This window comes from Filicampus tigris, chromosome 14, assembly GCF_054856515.1.
Source record: "Filicampus tigris isolate MCC_2025a chromosome 14, RoL_Ftig_1.0, whole genome shotgun sequence".
Taxonomy (NCBI): domain Eukaryota; kingdom Metazoa; phylum Chordata; class Actinopteri; order Syngnathiformes; family Syngnathidae; genus Filicampus; species Filicampus tigris.
The window spans coordinates 6130010-6151649 of record NC_141230.1 but is presented as its reverse complement, the minus strand read 5'-3'; the positions used below and the strand labels follow the sequence as shown (position 1 = coordinate 6151649).

At 41.3% G+C, this 21640-nt stretch overlaps 1 protein-coding gene across 2 annotated transcripts; it reads right to left on the bottom strand.

Annotated features, from left to right (window-relative positions):
* Window positions 1-1399: 1399 nt before the first annotated feature.
* Window positions 1400-20162, bottom strand: tnfsf11 (TNF superfamily member 11). 2 transcript variants are annotated; one of them, XM_086051512.1, is made up of 4 exons: window positions 19709-20162; window positions 16054-16089; window positions 5699-5825; window positions 1400-3511 (listed from the first exon to the last, which is right to left on the bottom strand). In XM_086051512.1, the coding sequence occupies exons 1-4, from the start codon at window positions 19907-19909 to the stop codon at window positions 3078-3080; spliced, it is 798 nt and encodes a 265-aa protein (XP_085907638.1). In that variant the 5' UTR covers window positions 19910-20162; the 3' UTR covers window positions 1400-3077. The 2 variants fall into 2 exon arrangements, with proteins under 2 accessions (XP_085907638.1, XP_085907639.1); XM_086051513.1 differs by having other exon boundaries at window positions 1401-3514; window positions 19709-19939.
* Window positions 20163-21640: the final 1478 nt, after the last annotated feature.

Genomic DNA, 21640 nt, shown 5'->3' with positions numbered 1-21640 from the left:
CCAGGGCCGGATTCGAACCCATTGCAAATACACAAGCAGAGGTAAAAAAGCTCAGAGATGCAGCACAAAAGCACACTTTTGGAGCGAGGAGGAAACCAGCTGGTTCATTCATATGGTTGAGTGACATGAATATCAAATGTTTTATTGATAGTTGAAAGTAACAAGCGGAAATGACGTCCGTTTGAATCATGACGCTGTGTGTCGCCGTACACAGTGGGTTATTCAAATGCTGGAGCAACTCTGTCCGATCAATCATGTAAATGGGATATTCAGAATGTTTCAGAAATCGGAATTTTGACTTTAACCCGAATATTGACTGCATGTAAATGTAGTCACCGTGGTGCTGGGGACAAAATGGAGAAGGAGGCACGGACGTCGTAAAGTCGAGACGTCGTAGGTCGCGTACATCATAATACGAGGACTGCCTGTATTGAAAGCATGCACTTTGTTAAAAAAAATGCTTCAACAAGGCTGTGATGAGGAGAACAAAGTATCATCATATTACGCCGATACTGGCCAACTTACATTGGCTTACAGTCCATTTGAGATGAGAGTATAAGGTTTTGTTACTGACTCGTGAAATATTACACAGATTAGCACGTTCTTATCATGCTGTCTTGTGGTACCGTACGCTCCATTCGAATAACTTAATTTCTTTTGGTGATTCCAGGATCCAAAAAGATTCTAGAGTACTATTCTGGCTGACACTCTTGCACTCAGTTCAACCACCAGTTAAATCAGGGGATGCTGCTAATATTTGTGAAACCCTTTGAGATTGTTTTGTGATTAAGAGCTATACACACAAACTTGATGTCTTAACAAGACATGATGAAAAACCTGGGATTGCAGGCTATTGAAGAGCAAATAAGAAGATATTTGCATTGTGTGTACCCTTTGCTTACCCAGATGACAAAGTTATTCAATGGAATGCTATTAAACCTACAAATTAGTATTCTGCGCACAGATTTGAATACATATTAGCATTTTGGGGGCACATAGTATAGTTATATCATGACCACAATGAAAAATAAATAAATACATAAATACAATTTAAATCCCTTATGATGCCTGGGCTCTGGGGCTCCATAGATGTTGGTAGATCTCTGGAACTTTTTTTCTCACAATGAAACATAACTAAGAACGTCTCAACATTTGATTGGGGTCTATCTCATTTTCTCAATCCTTGTCTTTTCATTGCTTCACAACCCTGAATCATTTTGTGATCATATAGATTTAGTTATTTCTACTCACAAGTGTTTGCAATAAAGTGCTTGGTGAATGTAAAAAGGACAGTGTGTGACCTTGATTATATGGATTCCAATGGGAATCATGCCCAACTCTTGCCTCAATACACAGTGAAACTTAATTAAAAAAGTAGTATTTTTTATTTTTTGAAACATACACAAACTTAAATTTAAAACAAAATCATGGTATCCGGTATGCAAATATCTTGCGGAATAAACAATAATTCTATATCGCTTTCAGAGAGGCAAGTGCACACACAATTGTCAAAACAGAGATACATAAATATGTAATTGGAGCTGAAGCCCCTGTGATTTTAATAAAACAAAAAGCGTGCCTACTATTTCCTAAGTGCTGCATAATGAATGTTGTAGACATAAAATATACATGACTTTTTTTCTTTTTTTACAGCTGAAAAGTCACTTTAACAATGACCTGCCTCTGTACTTCTATAGCTAATAAATAAATAGTGCATATTCCCATTTACCTCACTGTCGAGCCAAATGAAAACCAAGAAAAATAAGTTAAAGACGAACCAAAGTCAATTTGGTTCCTCCTTTTTAAAGAGTCTTTTCATGTCATTCAAGAACAGACAGTCCAGCTATCTGCATCGCTTGCTGATCGTCACATACAGAAAACCAACCATGTTGTTTGTCGAAATGCAGTCAGAATGTATGAGCATGATGTAATCATCGGAGCACATTTGTGACGATATATGTTGAACTGGCGAAGTAAATAAAAATACACCAAGCCAGAGTCTGAGTTGAGATTTTGACTAAAATATGTTTAAATGGACCTCAATGTTCCAATTCCAACCAGATGATGACACAAACATTAACCACGATAAAATTTGCTGCTTGGGGTGCCATTTTAAGGAAAAAACTCTCTAACGACTTGTAAATAGTTTTATGTGCCTCTTGCTGAAAATGTGCCTACGAGTGAGCCACTCTTCACTTCCGCCACACTGTCATGTAACAACAACAAATGTATTAATAACCACCCCCACACAGAGCGTCTCCTACCGTGGCATGATTAGCTTGGGGAAGATCCAGAGATACATTCAAGCTACACTGTTGCTATTATGCAGTCAAAGTTCTTAACTTAAAGCTCTTATGTGCCTTGCGAATGACTGGCACACCGCATCTTGCCCAAGTTGACCTGCGACAGGCTCTAGCTCACCCCTGCATTTTAATGAGTAATGGTGGGAACATTTAGAAGTTCAATGAAGGTTAAATTTACACCACAGAGTTGGCATGCTTTCTGAGGTACTGCAGCTCCGTATACCACAATGCTTCAGTTGGGAAACAACTGCCATTAAAGCTATGATGTGGGGACTCTAGGCATTGTGACAACAATATGGAATACTCTAGGCACAGCTTTTGTTGGGTCAGTGATTTGCACGTAAACGTAGCCATCATGAAGGCACCTCATCTGACCCACCTCGATCATACCATCAAAAACCTTTTTTTCTGGAAAACACTGACAGCTGCGGCTGAGGAATATTTGGGTCCCGCTGATGTTAAAATGCAAACAGATGCTGCATCAGCTTCAGTATTTCCATGATGACGCTGAGCTTCCTAGCCAACAATTCCTCACTTTGCACCCTTTGTTTGTCTCATCAGTGCTTAAAAACAAACAAACTAAGTAAAATGGGATCTTAATGAATACCATGAGTGAAAAAAAACAAACACCATTAAAGAATCCAGCGCTACATTGGACCGAGTCGAGTGTGGTCCGTCAGGAAAAGGCAATATGGTGAAACTATTAAATGCACAATATCAGTGGTTCTTTGGGGTCACTTCAGTAGCATGGCGGCGTCCCAAGTGTCGACATGTTCAGTTACCCAACTTAATCGCCCCAAAGTAGGTCCCCACTCCTTCGGGGTCCAGCATCCACGCGTTGGACACGGTGACGTATAAGGCGTCCCCTTGCACCAGCCAGAGGCCTCGGCCCTGCTGAGCGCAGTACATGTTGTAGCTGGAGTTGTTCCAGCGCATGGTGCTGCCCGTCTTCATCAACAGGTCCGCTTTGCTGTTCTGCTTGATGCTCTCATGGTACACGTACTGGATGAGCTGCGTATTGCTCACGTCCATGGAGGGCCCGCCGCCTTGGCCTCCATCCCCGCGGTACTCGTAGTAGCGGAAGCAGGTTTTGGCATAGACGTAGTAGAAGCCTGACTTGACGACAAGCAATTTGCCCTTCTGGTAGTCCATCCTGTGACGGTACCCGTGCACTTCATCCCAGTCGATGGGGATTGCACTTGGTTCACCTGCTGCAACGAAAGAGAGCGGTTTAGGCTACATTACTATACACTAATACAGTAGCATTATCACACTCTTGGGGAACTCTCGCGCAGGAGCTGCTGTTGGCCACACAGCTCTTGCGCCATCCTTACGTACAGACTTGTTGATGTCACAGGCCCAACCTCTTAAAGGCATGTATGCACACAGACATGACCATATGTACACTATTTTTGGTAGATTTTATGCTTTTAATTTGTTCAAATCCATTTACAGTGTGTTTAGTTAATATGTGTTTAAAGCATGTGGTAGGGATAAAATGATAAAAAAATATGCACTGTGCAGTCCCTCTATAATGCTGTTTTTCACCTATAGGTGGTGGATTTGGAAAATATAACCCAACTTGTATATGAATCTATCTGGCAGTTCAAATGTGTTGGTTTAATCTTTTGTTTACATGATAACTATGTTTTTTCGAGACTTAAACTGCAAACATTTGATAAGTGGTCACTGAGTGGGATATAATGAAAATGATAGCATTACCGAAATGCTAAAAACAATAGTTTGTGTTCAGTCTTCTCACAAGTAAACACATAATGATAACCGAGCTGAATTTGAGCCCGTTTACCCTTTTCCAGTCCACAAAGACCCAATTACTAGGTGTCCCTGAAAGAATATCCTGAGCAATTATGCTGCGTTGTAGGTTGTGTTTAAAATAATATTTCTTCCGGGCCGTCAACTGTAAATGTGAAAGGTGTTCAGTATTTATGACTGCAAATTCTGACCAAGTTCGGCTGAGCCGCATACCTACTCGTACTTCACAAATGGAGGTGGTGGGCTAGAGGTTCAGTGTTTGCCTCCCAAGTTAAAAATCAAAAGTATAAGAGTTTTCAACGGCAATGCTAATGCTAACAGTGAGTCTAGCTTCTTCTATTCTTCTTCTCCCACTACTACTATTGCAACAGAAATCTGGTTTGGGAGACAAGACCTGCAATTATTGGTGGGGGATATCGTACTGTACGTTTGTGGTGTGCTGCTTTTGTCATCTCCAGTAGCTACACCCCAGCAGAAAGAACATGCATGTTTTTTTTCCCTGTCATTTGTGGGGTGGCTCACATCAAATATTAAAAATCTAAATGTGTACCAGGCTTTTAGAAAGCAAATATTTCACAGTCAAAACCGTAATAGAAGAACACAGTGCAATTGTTGCGATGTGCTTAAATGTTTTCCTCGTAAAGTATATGATGAGTCGCATTAATTACGTCTTCGTTCATCTCACATATACGTATGCCGACGAAGGTTATTCAGAATGTGTGTCAAATTACTTGGTACTGGCTTGGAATATACTATAGTGGTTTCCGTTGACAACGTTGTTGTCTGTACATGAAACAAACTATACATGTTGTTGTTGTGTAAAATGTTTCTTTTTGTTCTAAAAACATCGATTGCAGCGTGGTCATCCTGGAAAGGGGATTCCCCCATCTGCGGCCCCTTCTCAAGTTTTCACATGCTTTCCCCAGATGTGTCTTTTGGAGTTTTTGCTTTCCCTCCTGGGGGCTAAAATCAGGGGATATCATTCATATTTGTCGACTGCGGGCATGTGAAGCCCTTTGACATCTTTTTGTAATTAAGGGCTATATAAATAAATTTGACTTGAGCTTTTACTTCAATTAATCAGTCAATCAATGAAATTTTATTTATATAGCACTTTTCACACATAGGATGAAACTCAAAGTGCTGTGCATTAAAAACGTCAAAATACAGCATAAAAAGAGAACCAACTCTCGCCTTGACCTTACTTGACCTTAAAGAAACAGAGGCATAATGGATAGTATTACTTGCCCGCCACCAGCATAGGGCCCCAAAAAATTCAAACCCAACTTTTTAGTTGCCTAAATGAGTTGTAGAAAACGGCAACAAAAAAATTAGGTAAAAGCTGCTTTGTGAGTGTTTTTATTGCTTCTGGACTAGTTTAATTTAGTTACAGTTGGCTTCAGTATTTGTATATAAACACTTCCGCTATTCTACTATACTTTCACATTCCGTTTTCTCTCTCTTGTTCAGGCAAGTCAGTTTAGTTGTTGGGTAACTGTTGGACCACTTTAAAGTGTGACTGTTTCTTTGTATACAAAATACTAAGATTCAATGTGTTTATGATAAAAATGAGTCACAAGAATTTGCGTTCCACGCACTTATATAGGGTGAAGAGAACTCACGCTTAGCCAACTGTTGGTGCACCTTGATGGGAAGGTGGGCGGAGGGCGGGTTCTCCTTCTGGTTCTTGAAGCGTCGGTTTTTCTTGGTGGCTCTCAGCGCATTTAGCACCGGCTCCGTCTGTACTTCCTACCGCAAAGAGAGAAGGAGATGACAAATTGTGACAAAAGGGCAGGGAAAATGTTTAAAACGACAAACCAACCCCAAAAACCAGTAATAAACCCATTATACGTTTCACCACAGCTGTCATTTGAAATAATTGTCAAGTCTTTAAGTGTTTGTACTTGACGGCAGTCGAGACAGAGTGCGCACACACACTGCCTCATTCAGTCCAAACATGGTTTCCAAGCAAGTAAACAGTTCCCGCCAACTCACAGCTGGCTTTCATGCAAAAATATTTACACCCTGTACATCAACATAACAACTTCAAAATCATCTTGTTGCTACACTTCTGACTGGCGATAAGGAGAAAAACATCTTTGGTGTCACCATGGCATTGGCAGAATCACTGCGTCTTCAACAATCATACAAGTGTAAATTGCGATTCAACCAATCATTAGCGCCCGCCTCTTTTAGGGGTGGCTTGAACAATTCCATTCATCCATTTATTTTCTAGAATGTTTATCCTCATAAGGGTCACGGGTGAGCAGGAAAAAAATCATACACTGGTCGCCAGCCAATCTCAGAGCACGTACAGTATAAACAACCATTCATACAGTATTTATATCCAAACCTATAGACAATTTAGAGTCTCTAATGAATCTAACATGCATGTTTTTGCAATGTGGGAGAAAGCTCCAGTATGCCAGACGGAGAAAAGCAACGCAAGCACTGCGAGAACATGCAAACTCCACGTAGGAGGCCTAAAACAGAATGTTAGCACGGTGAGCTAGATGTGATAGCCACCATTCTGCTCTCAACCCAAGTATTTCATATTACATTTACAAATGTAATTAATGAATGGCCGCTTTAATAAATGAATTCACCCTTCCACCCTGGACTGGTCGCCAGTCATTCACACGTTAGTCTTCAGTTGACCTTAAAAGCTTGTTCTGGGGATGTGGATGGTAATATGTGTACCTGGATTATTTAAAGTGGTCATCCGGCCGGGATTGGCCCATTTTTTAATGTAATTTTTGATCAAGAAAATGATGTTATCTTGTATTTTCAATTTTATCCATTTGTTTTGGAGAGATCGCTTTCTAGTCAGCTTTATAACCACACAAAAAAAAGCAAGTGTTGTACTCACTCGCGTTCGGCAGTTGGCTCGAGGTACGTTCAATGAACCCTCACGCAATAGGGCATCTCAAACATCCATAGAAGTACTCAATGCTCAATGCACCAAACAACAATAGCTAGTATGTGGTCACATTGCAGGGGGTCCGTGGAAACATTTTATAATGTATTTGTTGCATCAAAATCAGAACTGCCATTGCCATAACACCGGGACAGAGCAAAAAAGGTTGGATAATGGTGACTTCATGTCATTGCGTCTGTGGGACCGAATAAATCTGTTCTCGACGCCGTTTGGCTGACTCGGATCGACTGGGTTGGCTAAATATGCAGACGGGAACTTTGTGACAGTGAGGCGATGCCCAACTGTGCTTGGCTGTATCAGCGGCTGAACGCAAATTGCTTCCCTGACAGTGGTGTTAGCCTGTTAGCTGCGGGGAGTGAATGGCTGCCTGCCTGTGGAGATAAAACACTATAACAACTATAGCGTCACTAAATGTCTGAAAACTACGACCAATAGCCACCAAAATTCATATGCACATACAGTATCTACTCTTGCCTACTTCAACCTGTAAAAATATAAAAACAATCAGCACAATATTTTAAATTTTGTGGAGGTAATAATGGATTTTCCTCATATGAGCTCACATTTAATGTCAATCAAATTGACATTAAAAATATTGTGCTTTTATATTTTCACAGGTTGAAGTGGACATGAGTAGAGCTGTGCATATGAATTTTGGGGACTTTTGGTCACCATTTTCAGACACTAAGTGACAAAAGAATGTGACAAAGAAAGACAAAGAACTACTACAATGCTTGCGTTCTTCCTTTGATAAGGCTGTCATGAAAAAAAAGCATGAAAAATAGGCATTACTAAAATGTGCTGAATGTAGTCATACAAACGCATTAAATCACTGCTGAGTTTTTCGAGGGCGAAGTGCTGACATTATTTTTTATAATAGTCACGTTACAGACCTATTATATAATTGCCAATGTTCAGCCCAATCCTTTCAATGCATTGATGGATGGATGGCTGGATGGGTGGATATTATGATATATGGCAGGGCGGCACGGAGGTCGACTGGTTAGCACATCTGCCCCACAGTTCAGAGGTCGTGGGTTGGATCCCGGCTCCAGCCTCCCTGTGTGGAGTTTGCATGTTCTCCCCGTGCCTGCGTGGGTTTTCTCCGGGTACTCCGGCTTCCTCCCACATTCCAAAAACATGCATGGTAAGTTGATTGGACTCTCTAAATTGTCCCTAGGTGTGATTGTGAGTGCGGATATTTGTTTGTTTGTCTCTGTGTGTCCTGCGATTGGCTGGCAACCAATTCAGGGTGTCCCCCGCCTACTGCCCGAAGACAGCTGGGATAGGCTCCAGCACGCCCCGCGACCCTTGTGAGGATAAACGGTATCGATAATGGATGGGTGGATGGATATTATATGGCACAAAAGCATCAACGTTTCTAGCCCATTTTTTCTAGCCTTAAATTGAATCCCAGCGCTCCTAATTTTTATTTTTTTATTTTTATGTATGCCCTTTTTAAATCAGATACAAAAGTGTATAACCATAGGGTACACTACCTGGTTTAAATGCTATATTTTAACAACAAAAATATAGAAGCCCCACTTGCCTGAAAAATTATTTGTTCAACCCGACCCCTCCCACCTCTTCCGAGTGACCGCTGAGCAGCCTGCAAAGAGCAATATGTTGCCTTCCAGTCGTGGTACAGTATACGTACGGTAAGTAACTGTCTTAAACCAGGATATGTGGAACATTTAGACCAGTCAATACCAACACACTATTTTCATATTCCTCATTTTTGCTGCATCTAATCGTAACTCATTGTTAATGTTGATAGATGGGAGTTAGCTGACATTTTTTTCTAGCTAGGAAACATTTCAGGTTTCAGCACCACTTTTATCCATTTGAATTGGAATTGGAGAAGCTAGCTGTTGTGTCATGTGCATGTGCAAATATTCTTAGCCATGTTAAAATGCTAATCCTTCACAAAGCCCCCCTAAAGTGGCGTTTTTCTCCATTCACCCATCTCAGAACATTCCTGCTCATTCCTCCTCTCTTAGCAACAGCTCCACCTCTTCCTTGTGGGTCCTCACATTTTTAGGTCACAAAGTGAGGAACCACCCATGTACCACCACGGGAGACTAAACACACGCCCACTTTCTCAGAGCAGCCACCAGCTAAACACTTTTATTTTTGCAACAGGGTTGGGGAGAAGTGGCTCAGTTCACACAACTGGGTCCCGTTCACTTGAACGTCTTGAAGGTCTCCAGCCGCCAGAGAGGAGCATCGTCGCTTCCCCAGCCCGATGGTTGTAGCTCCCGTCTCGGGGATGGCGGCTTTGGGCAACCGCTGACCGACGTAAAGAAGAGTGAAGACGACGAGCCGTCGAAATAAATGACAGTGAGGCCGGAGTGGTGTGTGGCTGTTTGGGACTGATGGAAAAGCGGTGCTAGTCTGACTCGTAATAACAACTGTTCATTTGCCGTTTCGTTCGTGGTGCGTACAGCAACCAGCTTTAGGACGACATTGTGAAAAGGGTGCGTTAGCCACACGGAGATTGGCGGTTCTAGTGAACTAGATGTCATCCGGGTTTTAAAAGTAGCTACCAAAATAAATCATATTTCATAAGAAATAAGATCACCATTGTGCCATAAGTAATATATATATATATATATATATATATATATAAAAAAAAATATATATATATATATATATATATTTAGTATTCAGTATAGGTTAATGTTAATCTGTATGTATAGGGGTTGCTGTATCAAAATAAAATGTCTCCCCCCCAAATGAGTATGGTTACCTTACCAGTATGTTTGTTTTACAAATCCAATCCACTCCCTCGGGCATACAGCTCCTTGAGCAAGAGACCGCCACTAATAATGTGTGTATTCACTGATGGAGCAAATGCTGAGGTCAAAATTCATTTATGTACAACGTGTTTACATGACGAATATGATTCTTCTTCTTCTTCCCCCTCTTTTGTAGTGGATCAACATTTAAATAACCTTTACAGATTTGGTGGTTTAGTCGTAGACTTTCCCAAAAAGTTGTATCTTATCTTTCATACATGAAGGAATAAAACTGCATTAAATGTATGAAACAGTGAAACTTCTACTACTACTCCTGCTACTACGAAAAAGAAAACTATCAGGAACTGAGGACATCCTGCAACATCTTTTATCATCATCCTGTAATGTCTTTGATAATCATTCCATTCTGATTGGGTAATCTCTCAAACCCAGCTCCGGAGCTGCTCAATGACGTCTCCTAGTAAGGTTCGCTGGATTACGTTGGTTTGTTTGATATGGATTTAGATGAGATGCTTTGTTGCAAAAAGTAGTCTGCGTTTCATTTTGATATGCACTTTAGACGCGGTTAGTTGCGTCATTGTTTTATTTACTGCCTCACTCATGGCTTTAAACCTGAAAGAAGGCGTTTTGTGTAGGCGTTGTAGCCAAAATGAAGATGTATTGTATTGCATTGTATTGAGCAAGTGTGTTTGCTGGTGTGACGTTTCAACGGCTGGGGGCACGATGGGGGCTTCACAAGAACGCAGTCTTTAAAGTACTCGGATGTCGCCGGCTTGGTTTTTGTACTCTTTTAATCAATTACCGATTGAAAGCGTCAAATTACCGATGTATTTTGCAGGTAACATTATGTGGACACGAGTGTGCAATAGCAATATAAGGTATTATACAACTTGAACGAAACGGTGCCTGGGAACTCAAACAAGATGGTATTTTTTTGAGGTATCAAAAAGTGTTTTATCTTCCGTGGAAACAGGGTCGAAATGGTTTTTTGACTGTTAAAGGTTGCCGACCCCTGCTCTAATCACTTTAACTTGTTGGTGATTTGTGTATCTGGCACAGATATCTCAGGTATGAAGATCCTTAGCCAGCAACCGGAGCAAGAAAAAGGGAAAGTAATGAAAAGGTGTGTGTATGTGTGTGATACTTCCTTGTAAATACCTGAGAAGTGCTGGCAGATAAAGTGTCTCTGGTAATATACTGCCCTCCAGAAAAATGTTTGTGTGATGAGTAAGTAGAACTTGTCAAGTAAACGTAAGTAATGTTGCACTAAACGTTGGAGTTCAAACCGAGACATCAGTACAATTCTAGATACCCCAGTTCAGTGACCAAAGAATGAACTGTTTTACTTTTTCTTTGTCTTTCTTTGTCTTTTTTGACGTAAGTATCGCACCACTGATCACTTTACCTCTGCTCTTATGATTCACCACATTGTTGTCAGTGGGTGGTACTACTGCACAATGGTACCCTTACATTACGGAAAGACTTTCTATACATTCATGTCATTTCTCAATATTAGTGTGCCATACTACCAGAGACAAATTCCTTGTGTCTTTTCAATACTTGGCGAATAAAGGCGATTCTGATTCTAATTCTTTACGACACAAACAGAGCACCTGCGCTGGGGTGGCACAAAGGGAATGAGGGAATTGCCGTGCCGCATGGGGCAATGAAGGAGTGGGAGATGTTCTTCCACAACATAGACCAAGGGATGGAGACAAACTTGGCGGGCGATGTGGGCAAGAAATTCCAAGCCATGCCATCTATCATCTGGAGGCTAGGTGCTCAACGCTTTGGGAAGAAGGCCAGAAGCCAAAGCAAACACCCAGCCAAAGAAAAACAGATGCCTGAAGGAGAGGCAGTATTTAGAGCAGGGCTGCCCAAGTCTGGTCCCTGTGAGGGCCTCTATCCAGCCTGTTTTAGAAGTCTCTCTACTTCAACACACCTGATTCAAATGATCAGAATTATTGTTTTTGGTATTCTGAAAAGCTGGCTGATGAGCTGATTGGTGGCAGAGGGATGCTTCAGCCCGAAAGAAGAGAACTCTACTAGGGATCAAAATTGCTCACATTAGTCTGACTGTAATAGTTACTATTTTATTTTTACTATTAACAGTGGTTAACCTTAGTTTACATTTGCAATACAGTTAAAGAAGAAGCAAAAGTGGAAGAGAGGTACATTTATATATGAGCCAGCAAAAATAGATGGAAAGCCTGGAATCGACCAGTCAAGGTCAAGCTGCAGGGGGTTTCCTGGACAGTCACTCTGGAGAACACTTCGATGGTTGAGAATTTGTGTGTTGTATTGTCTGTTGTTTTGTGTCTTCTGCATTAGCTTGTTAGCCTATAAGATGCCTATAATGCTGGATTCTGGATTCAGATAGGGCTGATAGGGCTCGTTCCAGAAACATTGAAGGAGACAGCAAGATGCCACTGGCTCACGGAGTACACTCGGATGTTTGAGAATGAAAGTTGTGCCAGGTAGGGGCTGGTAGGCAACATCGCCAGACGAGTGAAGGCATCGTCTTTTTGTGAGCACCAGCTAAATTGAAATCAAAGGTTTATAGAACAGTAGTGAGATGATTTAAGCAGTGTCCATAAGACAGGGGACAGACCTGAAGGTGGCAGAGTTGAGGAAGCTGAGATTCTCATTGGAAGTGATAAAAATTCTGAAAATGGAGCCGCCAGGTAGGAATGCAGACCAAAGAGGCGCTTTATGGATGTGATGGGGAAAACTTGAAGCTAGCTGAAGTTAGAGGCATAGCAGAAGATTCCGACAGAGTTGAGAGTGGCAGAGTTGAGGAAGCTGAGATTCTCATTGGAAGTGAAAAAAATTCTGAAAATGGAGCCGCCAGGTAGGAATGAAGTCCAAAGAGGCGCTTTATGGATGTGATGGGGAAAACTTGAAGCTATCTGAAGTTAGAGGCATAGCAGAAGATTCCGACAACAGAGGGGGTGGAAGAGGATGATTTGCTCTGGCAACCCTTGAAAAGGGTTATGTGGAAGGGAAAAGAATAAGACGGTCACAGTTCCAGAACCCCTGCAGCTGGTGTTGCTACATATATAGGAGAAGACATGCCGAATGAGGCGCACATGAAGGTACATGCTCAGTGCTGCGGTTAGCATTCACTATCAGTCAGTCAACAACCTTAAGGTGTCACCTAAACTCATTTATCACATTTGCACTGGCAATAATTAAATGGACAGAGCTCAGCCTGTCAGACACGTCCTGTCTCTCAAAAAAGGTAGTCAAAAATGAACTAATAACTGGTCCACCAACCCCAGCAGTTTCATGAAGGACCTTAAATATAAAAAAGAGGAAATCAAGCCAAACATATTTTTTTCGATAATACGTTCTATGCAAGCCCACTAGTTTGAAACAAGACATTCCGATAAATATTGCGTTTATGGAATAAGAGTTAATCCACTCATCTCTGGGGGTGGACATTTTGTCACTTCTGTTGACTGAAAATGACATCACAACTGCTCAGGGTTTGCGTAACGACCAATCACGGCTCAGCTTTACAAAACAGGCGAGCTGTGATTGGTTGTTCCCTAGGTAGTTGTGATGTCATTTTCACTCAACAGGAAGACAAAATGGCCGCCCCCAGAGATGGCTAAAAATGGGTGGATTTTGCTGCTTAACTCATGTTGTACAAACGCACTATTAATCAGAATGCCGTGTTTCAATTAGAGGGCCTGCTGGGAACATATTCTTGAAAAAAGCATGTTTGGGTTGATTTCCCATCTTTAAGCACAATATGGCCCGAGTGCTACAGTAATGTCATGGGAATCGGCATGGTTGTGCATTGGCTCATTTTCTCAAAAGAAATCCGAAATAGATTTTACAGAATGACGGCAAAACTAAAACGTCTAAAAAGAGTAGCCCTAAAATGTCCCTTAAGGTGGATATTCAGTTTACACAATCGCATCATATTCTCGTAGTAGCAGACGTTTGCCTGTGGGCCTAACTAAATTAAAGAAACAGGAGAAAGTTATGGATTTCAAAACACACAATAATCCATCTATTCTACATATACCTGCAGCAACCACTCATCAGTGGCTATTAGTGGTCTCATACTAGACGATTCTTACCATGCCTTGAAATTTTCAACTATAGTGAACATAGCGCAGCGCCGTATGCTTCCATGTCCCCAATATCACTTGTGTGATGCGCAGCAGATAACTACCAGCTTGCACGACACAAAATACCAGGACACTTATGTTTTTGTCCTATTTTTGTGCAGGATTGTTGTTACCAAAACAAAGTTTTGTAGGGGGGGGGGGCGCAATTACAGATCCAGTATAGGGCATCCGGCTCACAGTTGAGAGGTTAAATATGGGCGTCCTCACAAGTTCTTAATTGTCCATACATTTGAATGTGAGTGTGTGTGGTTGACCCATTTGAGGACCAGGACTCGAGAAAATGGATAGATTGATGAGCAACATTTTTTACATCAACTTTTCGATGACATATGTCATCAAACATAGTGGCCACAGGCATTCGTATGTTTTTTTTAAATTCAGAGGTGAACAGTCAGGTCCAGCAAAGCCATCCTCGCTGGGCTACACATTATCAGAAGCACCAAACTACATTTACAGCCTAAAATACATATTCAATGAAATTGTATACTGTACATTAATTCCTAGTAGTCGATTCTCTTAATTCCGTAGTCTTTTCCTTGGCTGCATTGCTTCTTGTAAGACGTATAAATTTAAGGAATGTTGGATGTTTTTGCCCAATCAGATTTCATCTTCTATGTTCTGCCACATGTTTCCATGTTGCACATTGCGTTTCCTATAAATGTCTAACAAATAAGGGCAAAGTCCGTTTTTGGTATTTGCATTACTCACTGTTAGGTTTGTCTTATAAATCTAATTCTAAATCTAATACTAATATATCTTTTCGTCGCTGTCCTGTGAGAAACACGTATCTCCAATTTTGGAAACGTTTTTAATTTTCACTTTAATGTGATGTCTGTAATGCAGACACATGGCTCAGGTAAAAATAAGAAAATGAAAAACAAATGGAGATAAGTGTTTTTCACGTGACAGCGACGTTTTGCTGTGGATCAATGTGAATGCAGAGTTGAAAACTAAATAAAAAGGACTATTATTTTCTCAGTAAGTGTTGCTGTTTTGAGTATCAGCAGAGGTCAAATTCATTTGGAACTGGGGCTGTGGCGGTTCAGAGTGACATGCAGTCGGGAGCTCAAAGTTGGACTGCATGTTTGTATGTGATCTCAAGTTTACAATCACTCTGTGTTGCAATTAGTCAAACACTGTTGATAGCATAATCATGACTACACTTTCTACAAGACTACACACTACAAAATCACGGGCTCTGTAAACTAAACTCATTGAAGGGCAAGGAAAAAAGTAGCGCAGCTTTAATTTTGCAGATTGCTTCAGGTTTTAACGACATAACCACATCCTTCGAGCTGTCAATCATGCCCTCAGATGAACAGATTTACCTGTAATGCTTTGAAATGATGATTACCACGACCTAATTTCCACGCAACAAAACAAGGAGCAGAAGGCAATTATTGAATAGTTGTGGGATTGACAACAACAGCAGCACCAAACCATAACAGCAGTCGTGTATTATGAAACATGTTAGGCTTGCTGTAGAGACTCATGTGTATTCCCAGTTTTGTTTTTATTAACTTGCCTTTTACAGAAATTGCCAATTAATTCCAGGTGACATTTTGTCATTAGATGGGATTTTTTTAAATCTAAATTGTTTTTATTTATTTATTTATTCATTTTTTTTATCATTTGTATTTTTTGGCCCAACATACATATTTACTCTTTTCCTTTTTTGTTAATGCACCCTTTAAAGCGCTGGTTTTCTATTGATTTGCCTTCTAGTTCATCCATCCATCCATTATCTGTACCGCTTCTCCTCACAAGGGTCGCGGGGCGTGCTGGAGCCTATCCCAGCTGTCTTTGGGCAGTAGGCGGGGGACACCCTGAACTGGTTGCCAGCCAATCGCAGGGCACACAGAGACAAACATCCGCACTCACAATCACACCTAGGGGCAATTTAGAGTATCCAATCAACTTACCATGCATGTTTTTGGACTGTGGGAGGAAACCGGAGTGCCCGGAGAAAACCCACACAGGCACAGGGAGAACATGCAAACTCCACACAGGGAGGCCGGAGCCGGGATCGAACCCGCGACCTCTGAACTGTGAGGCGGACGTGCTAACCAGTCGACCACCGTGCCGCCCCTTCTAGTTCAGGTTCTTTCAAATGAGCATACGTGAGGAGTTCCACTCACCTCAATGGGTCGACGTGGAGCGGTGGTCAGATCAACCTGGAGACGGGAAGAGAGCACAGAGGTCAGTGCATCATCATGATCACCATCAGAGAATGCGCTATGTAAGCACTTTCTTGACATTTGGTGGGGTTACCCTCTCAAACGTAGAGGAAGTCCAGGCTGCTTGTATCAGAGTGCACGTGTGTGTGCATGCATGCAAGCATGCGTGTGTGTATATGTGTGTGTGGGAGTGGAGTTATTTTCCAAAGTTCACTCAGCATTCCCAAGTAGCAGGCTTGAAAGTCAAAGTGATTTGGAGCGTGGTGCTTTCTTACGCGACTGTGTCAACAAGGCTTTGAGGTTTGCATACAACGAGGGCAAGGAAAAAAAAAAACATTGATGCAACTGATCAGAGCAGCATTCCTGCACTCAGCTCCAAGATCTCTGGGAAAGTCGAGCAGGTGTTGAAGGCGCATGATGGTCCACTGCCAGACTACGTCCCTTGCACATTTCCTGACTCATGCAAGCATGTGCCCCCTTGTCATCGGCTTGACAAAGACTCTGCGCGCTCATCTGCCAAAGCTCCTCCTCAAGGAAGAGTCTAACGCTGACTCCTAGTCCAAGTCCATTCCAAACCAGTCAAATTAAACACATTCACTCTTCTCCCTCTGCTGGCTTACACCCAGCAACAAATAGCATGCTTATAAAAACAAAGTATCTTCAGTTGAAGTATAAATGCCAAGTGTATGTAATCAGTATACTCATATTTCTTTAATATGGATATCAGATGTATTCTCCACCGAGCAGCTCCAACTTCCATACTGTGGTTAATAGTAGGTCATGAACCTGTGAGCCTCAGAAAGGCAGACTGAGCTATATTGTCATTTACAGTGCCAATCCCGCGGTTCGATTTCTCACGTTACTCTAAACAAGCAGGACTACCACCTCAAAGATGAGATCGTTCAAAATGATGGGGTTGAACCAATTAGTCGACAAGTCAGAATCAGGATCATAATCATTATAAAACACAAGGAATTTGCTCTCCTAACAAATAAGTTACGATTTCAAAATGTATACTTAAAGTACAATCATTAAACAATAATACTTATCAACAACAGTTGTGGTACAGAGTATCACGTAGCTTTGAATTAAGTTGTAATGACACAGATGTGCAAAAAAAGTGTTACTATGAAATTATTAGTCAACTGTTTAAAGGGGACGTCAAACCCAAAATGTTCATTACGATGATATGATCTATGCGCTTTCACTGGTCTAAACACAGCATTCTGATAAACATTGCATTTGTGGAATCTGAGATCAGCAGCAAAACCCACCCCTTTTTAGCCATCTCAGTGGGCGGCCATTTTGCCACTTTCTGTCGACTAAAAATGACATCACAGTTGCTCGGGGCTCAAGTTGCAACCAATCTTAACTCACCTGTTTTCTGAAGCTGAGCCATGATTGGCTGTTACCTGAGCAACTGTGAAGTCATTTTCAGTCAACAAGAGACAAAATGGCCATCCCCTGAGATGGACAAAAACGGGTCAATTTTGCTGCCTAACTCATATTCCACAAATGCAATATTGATCACAAAGCCATGTTTAAACTAGTGGGGCTGTATTGAACATGTTTTTGTCGAGACATTTTTGGGGTCGACTTCCTTAGAGGTTAATGGAAAGAGGAAAGAAGCTATTAGAATATCTGATGGTTTTAATATGCACTGTTGGATAGCGCCTCTAGAAGGAAGAAACTGGAAAATGCCAGGACAGGCCCTTCTCTTAGTGCCTGCAGCATGCAAGTTCTCAGCAGTGGGTGGGAGGTACCAATGATCCTCACGGCAGACCTAACCGTCTGATTTTGTCTGTCTTTGTAGTAGCACCCACAAAACTGATTCAATAACTGCTGTACAGAACTGCCTCAACAGTTGCTGTAGCAGGTCATGCTTCCCGTCGCTCATCACGTATTTTTGGTACCTCGTTTGCCTATCGGCCAATTTAAAGAGGACGTTCAACTTGCTCCCGTCGCCGGACAAGAACACTCTGCAGAGCAGGTGACAGTCTTCAATAGTTTGCCCATGATGTCACACAGCTCTGCCATTCTGGATCTAAGTAGCAGTTATATGTAATATACTCAGACTTCAACGATAGTTGACTTACATACATATTGTGAAATTTACAATAGTTGTCCTTAAACTCCACACATACTGTACAGAACAAATGCATACAGTGAACCATTGTGTATCTCAGGCGATATGTTCCAGACAACAATAGGTGTAAATCCGACCATGAAAAAAAAAAAAAAACCCTCCCACACACTCTAAACAGTTAAACGTATTAAAACACACTTTGACAGTAATCCTTATACCTGTCCTCGCTCTCTCGCTGTCCGGAACCAGGAGACAACCGTATAACATCACTTTGAGGAAACCAAAAAGAAGACACTTGCGTGCAGTTGTTCAAATAAGAAGTGTGCATGCTTCAAGCGGTTTATTTGTCACCCCCGGTTGAATTTGACTGTGAATCTGACACATTAAAGCGGAAATCAACACAAATATATTTTTTTCAAGCATATGTTCTATGCAAGCCCACTAGTTGAAACAAGGCATTCTGATAAATATTGCGTTTGTGGAATAAGAGTTAATCCACTCGTTTTTAGCCATCTCTGCGGTCGGCCATTTTGTCACTTCTGTCGACTTAAAATGACATTACAACTACTCAGGGCTCAGGTAACAACCAATCACAGCTGACCTGTTTTTTGAAGCTGAGCTGCATACTGTATACTACTCTGTATACAGTAAGTACAAAGTGCGCTCAAATACAAAATATAACCATGTATAATATGCACACGTGCACCACTTGAGCGAGTTTTTTTTAAAGGCACTCAGCAAAGTGTTTATGCAGAAGACGAAGTGAAAGCATATCATTCTATAAACATACTGAGAGTGAGAGACCAGCAGAAAGTCATCCGGATGCTTTCCAGGTGAACCCGAAGCACCCTGACACAGCTCAAATGTGGTCTGCTCCCTTTTGGCTTGTCTCGACACGACCATCATCCAACTCCCCAAAAACCACCACACAGTCTCCAAAAAAGCCAATCGTGGCACAATGTAAATATTATTGTAAATGAAGAGAGGGGCTTTCATTATGACCTGACAAAAACAAATGAGGCGTGCAGACTATTTTGATTGTGATTCCCCCCCTTTCAATCTTTTCTGTTGTTGTTGTTGCACTTTGCATGTTGGAACATCTCAAGTCCTCTTGAACCTTTAGCAAACTGCTGTTTATACTGCGGTGCTTATCTTGCACATATTAATCACAAATAACTGCGGATGTGCACAGTCGAGTGGAAACATCTGCGTTGTGCAAGACGATATGTTGGATATCATATTTTTATTTAATTTTTCAAGTTCCGTGGAAATATTCTCCCCCTCTAGCAGCAGAACAAAGTCCACTTGACGCATCTTTGGGTACCCTTGACGCATCTTTCCGCACACGTTTTGAGTCTTATTTTGAAACTAGTGCAGATGACACTCAACTAGCTCAAAGCATGCCGCTATCTTTTCAAATTTGGAGCTTTTGCGGCATTATAAAATTGCGCAAAGCAAGCCTAAAACACAAAAGACAAGAAAAGAAGAAGAGGCAAACAAAAGGGGGTGGGGGCCCCGGCAACTCCTTACCTCCTGCAAATAGCCGGTCAGGTGCAGCAGGATGGCCACGCTGGAAGCCACCTGGAGCAATCCCATGACCACCAGGGTGCCGAACAGCAGCGGCCGGTGCGAGTGCTCCGAGCCGGCTGCCGGCTGGAGGCGGTGGTGGCCGGCCTCCACGTCCACGCTAGTGCGCAGGTAGCCTCTGTACTCGTCATGGGCGGCTGCCATGCTCCCCGTGCCTAAGTGCAGATGGGACTCAGAGGACGTGCTGAAGTGAAGGAGTCAGTGTGAGTGTGTCTGTCAGTGGTGAAGTGGGTGGGCCGGAGCAGAGAAAGAGAGTGTGAAGTGAAACTCCCCCTGCTCCAGTCCCACTGGTGAGGCGGCTGCTATTAGTCCAGATGGAGCTGAGTGAGTGTGAGCGCACTGCAGGTGGTGCGCTAGTCCTTATCTCAACCACAGGAACACGTGACCCACCCACTCCCTTCGCGTGTCCACACCCCCACCACATTTGGCCCCGCGCTTTTGCAATTTGCTAGTTGCCACGACAAAATCGGAAAATCCTATTTCAATTTAGAGTTGGCCACACTTGGCTGCACACATAAATTTCACCTTAGAGCAATCAGCAACAAATACACTCATTGCTACTATTTTAGAAAGAAAATGCATATCAGTAATAATCAATATTGGTAATACTATGAGAATATTATTTTTTGGTCAAGTAGGTTTTATAAAAACGTTTTAACTATATGAAAATAAAGCATTTTTTTAATCAAAAGAAATTCATTCTCTTTTTTATGAAAATTGTTCATCTTACAAGAATAAAAAGTGTTGATTTTTTTTTAGAAATTAGTAGCACACTTAAAAGAATAATTTTTTTATGACAAAATTTTTATTTTTATTTTATTTTACGTAAATAAATTATTTTTAGGAAAACAATTTGGGAAAAAAAGTTCAGTTGGAAAAAAAGTAGTTATACGATAAGAATAACGTTTATTTATCTATTTAGTTAGTTAGTTAGTTAGCTAGTTAGTTAGTTAGGTGTAGGTAGGTAGGTAGGTAGGTAGATAGGTAGGTAGATAGGTAGATAGGTAAGTAGGTAGGTTGGTAGTTTAATTTAATTTAATTTTCTCTTATTTTATCTTATCTGATTTTATTTTATTTTATTTTAGAAAAAAGGGACTGTGTCCAATACCTCCAGCTCATATTTGGTGTTTGGTAACTTTAAAAAGTCATATGGGGATAAAAAGTTGACATCAGTAACACTCAGTATTTGTATTTTGTAGTTTGGCCTGCTAATTGACAAAAAATGTAAGTGAAAAAAAAATCTAATTTGCACAAATTAAACATCCAGTAGACTTGATTATTGTAACGGTCTTCTTACTGGTCTCCCACAAAGGAGCCTCAAACAACTGCAGCTCATTCAGCACACTGCAGCTCAGATTCTGACCACATCAACAAGATCAGAACATATTACTCCAGTCCTAAAGGCTTTACATTGGCTCCCAATTAGCTGTAGAATAGATTTTAAAATTCTACTACTGGCCTATAAATCATTGAATGGTTTGGGTCCTGAATACATAAATGAAATGCTGATTGAATATAAACCATGTAGGGCTCTGAGATCTGCTGACTTGGGTCAATTAGTGGAGCCCAGAAATCAAAGTAAACATGGTGAAGCTGCATTTCGCTGTTCTGCTGGAAAAATCTGCCAACAGAAGTGAAGTCAGCCCCAAGTGTAAAGGTTTTTTAAATCCAGGTTAAAAATGTTGCTTTTTTTTCTTATACCTTTGATTAAGGTCCTCTAAACAATTTTAATCTTTTTTTCTTTTATATCTTTTAGAAACCCACTTTTACTTCTTTACTTTACTTTTAAATGTTTTTAAAGTTTTCTGTTCATTTGTTTCTCTGCTTTGCTTTTGAATGTTGTTAACTGTTGTGTTTGGAAATGTTTGAAAGTGT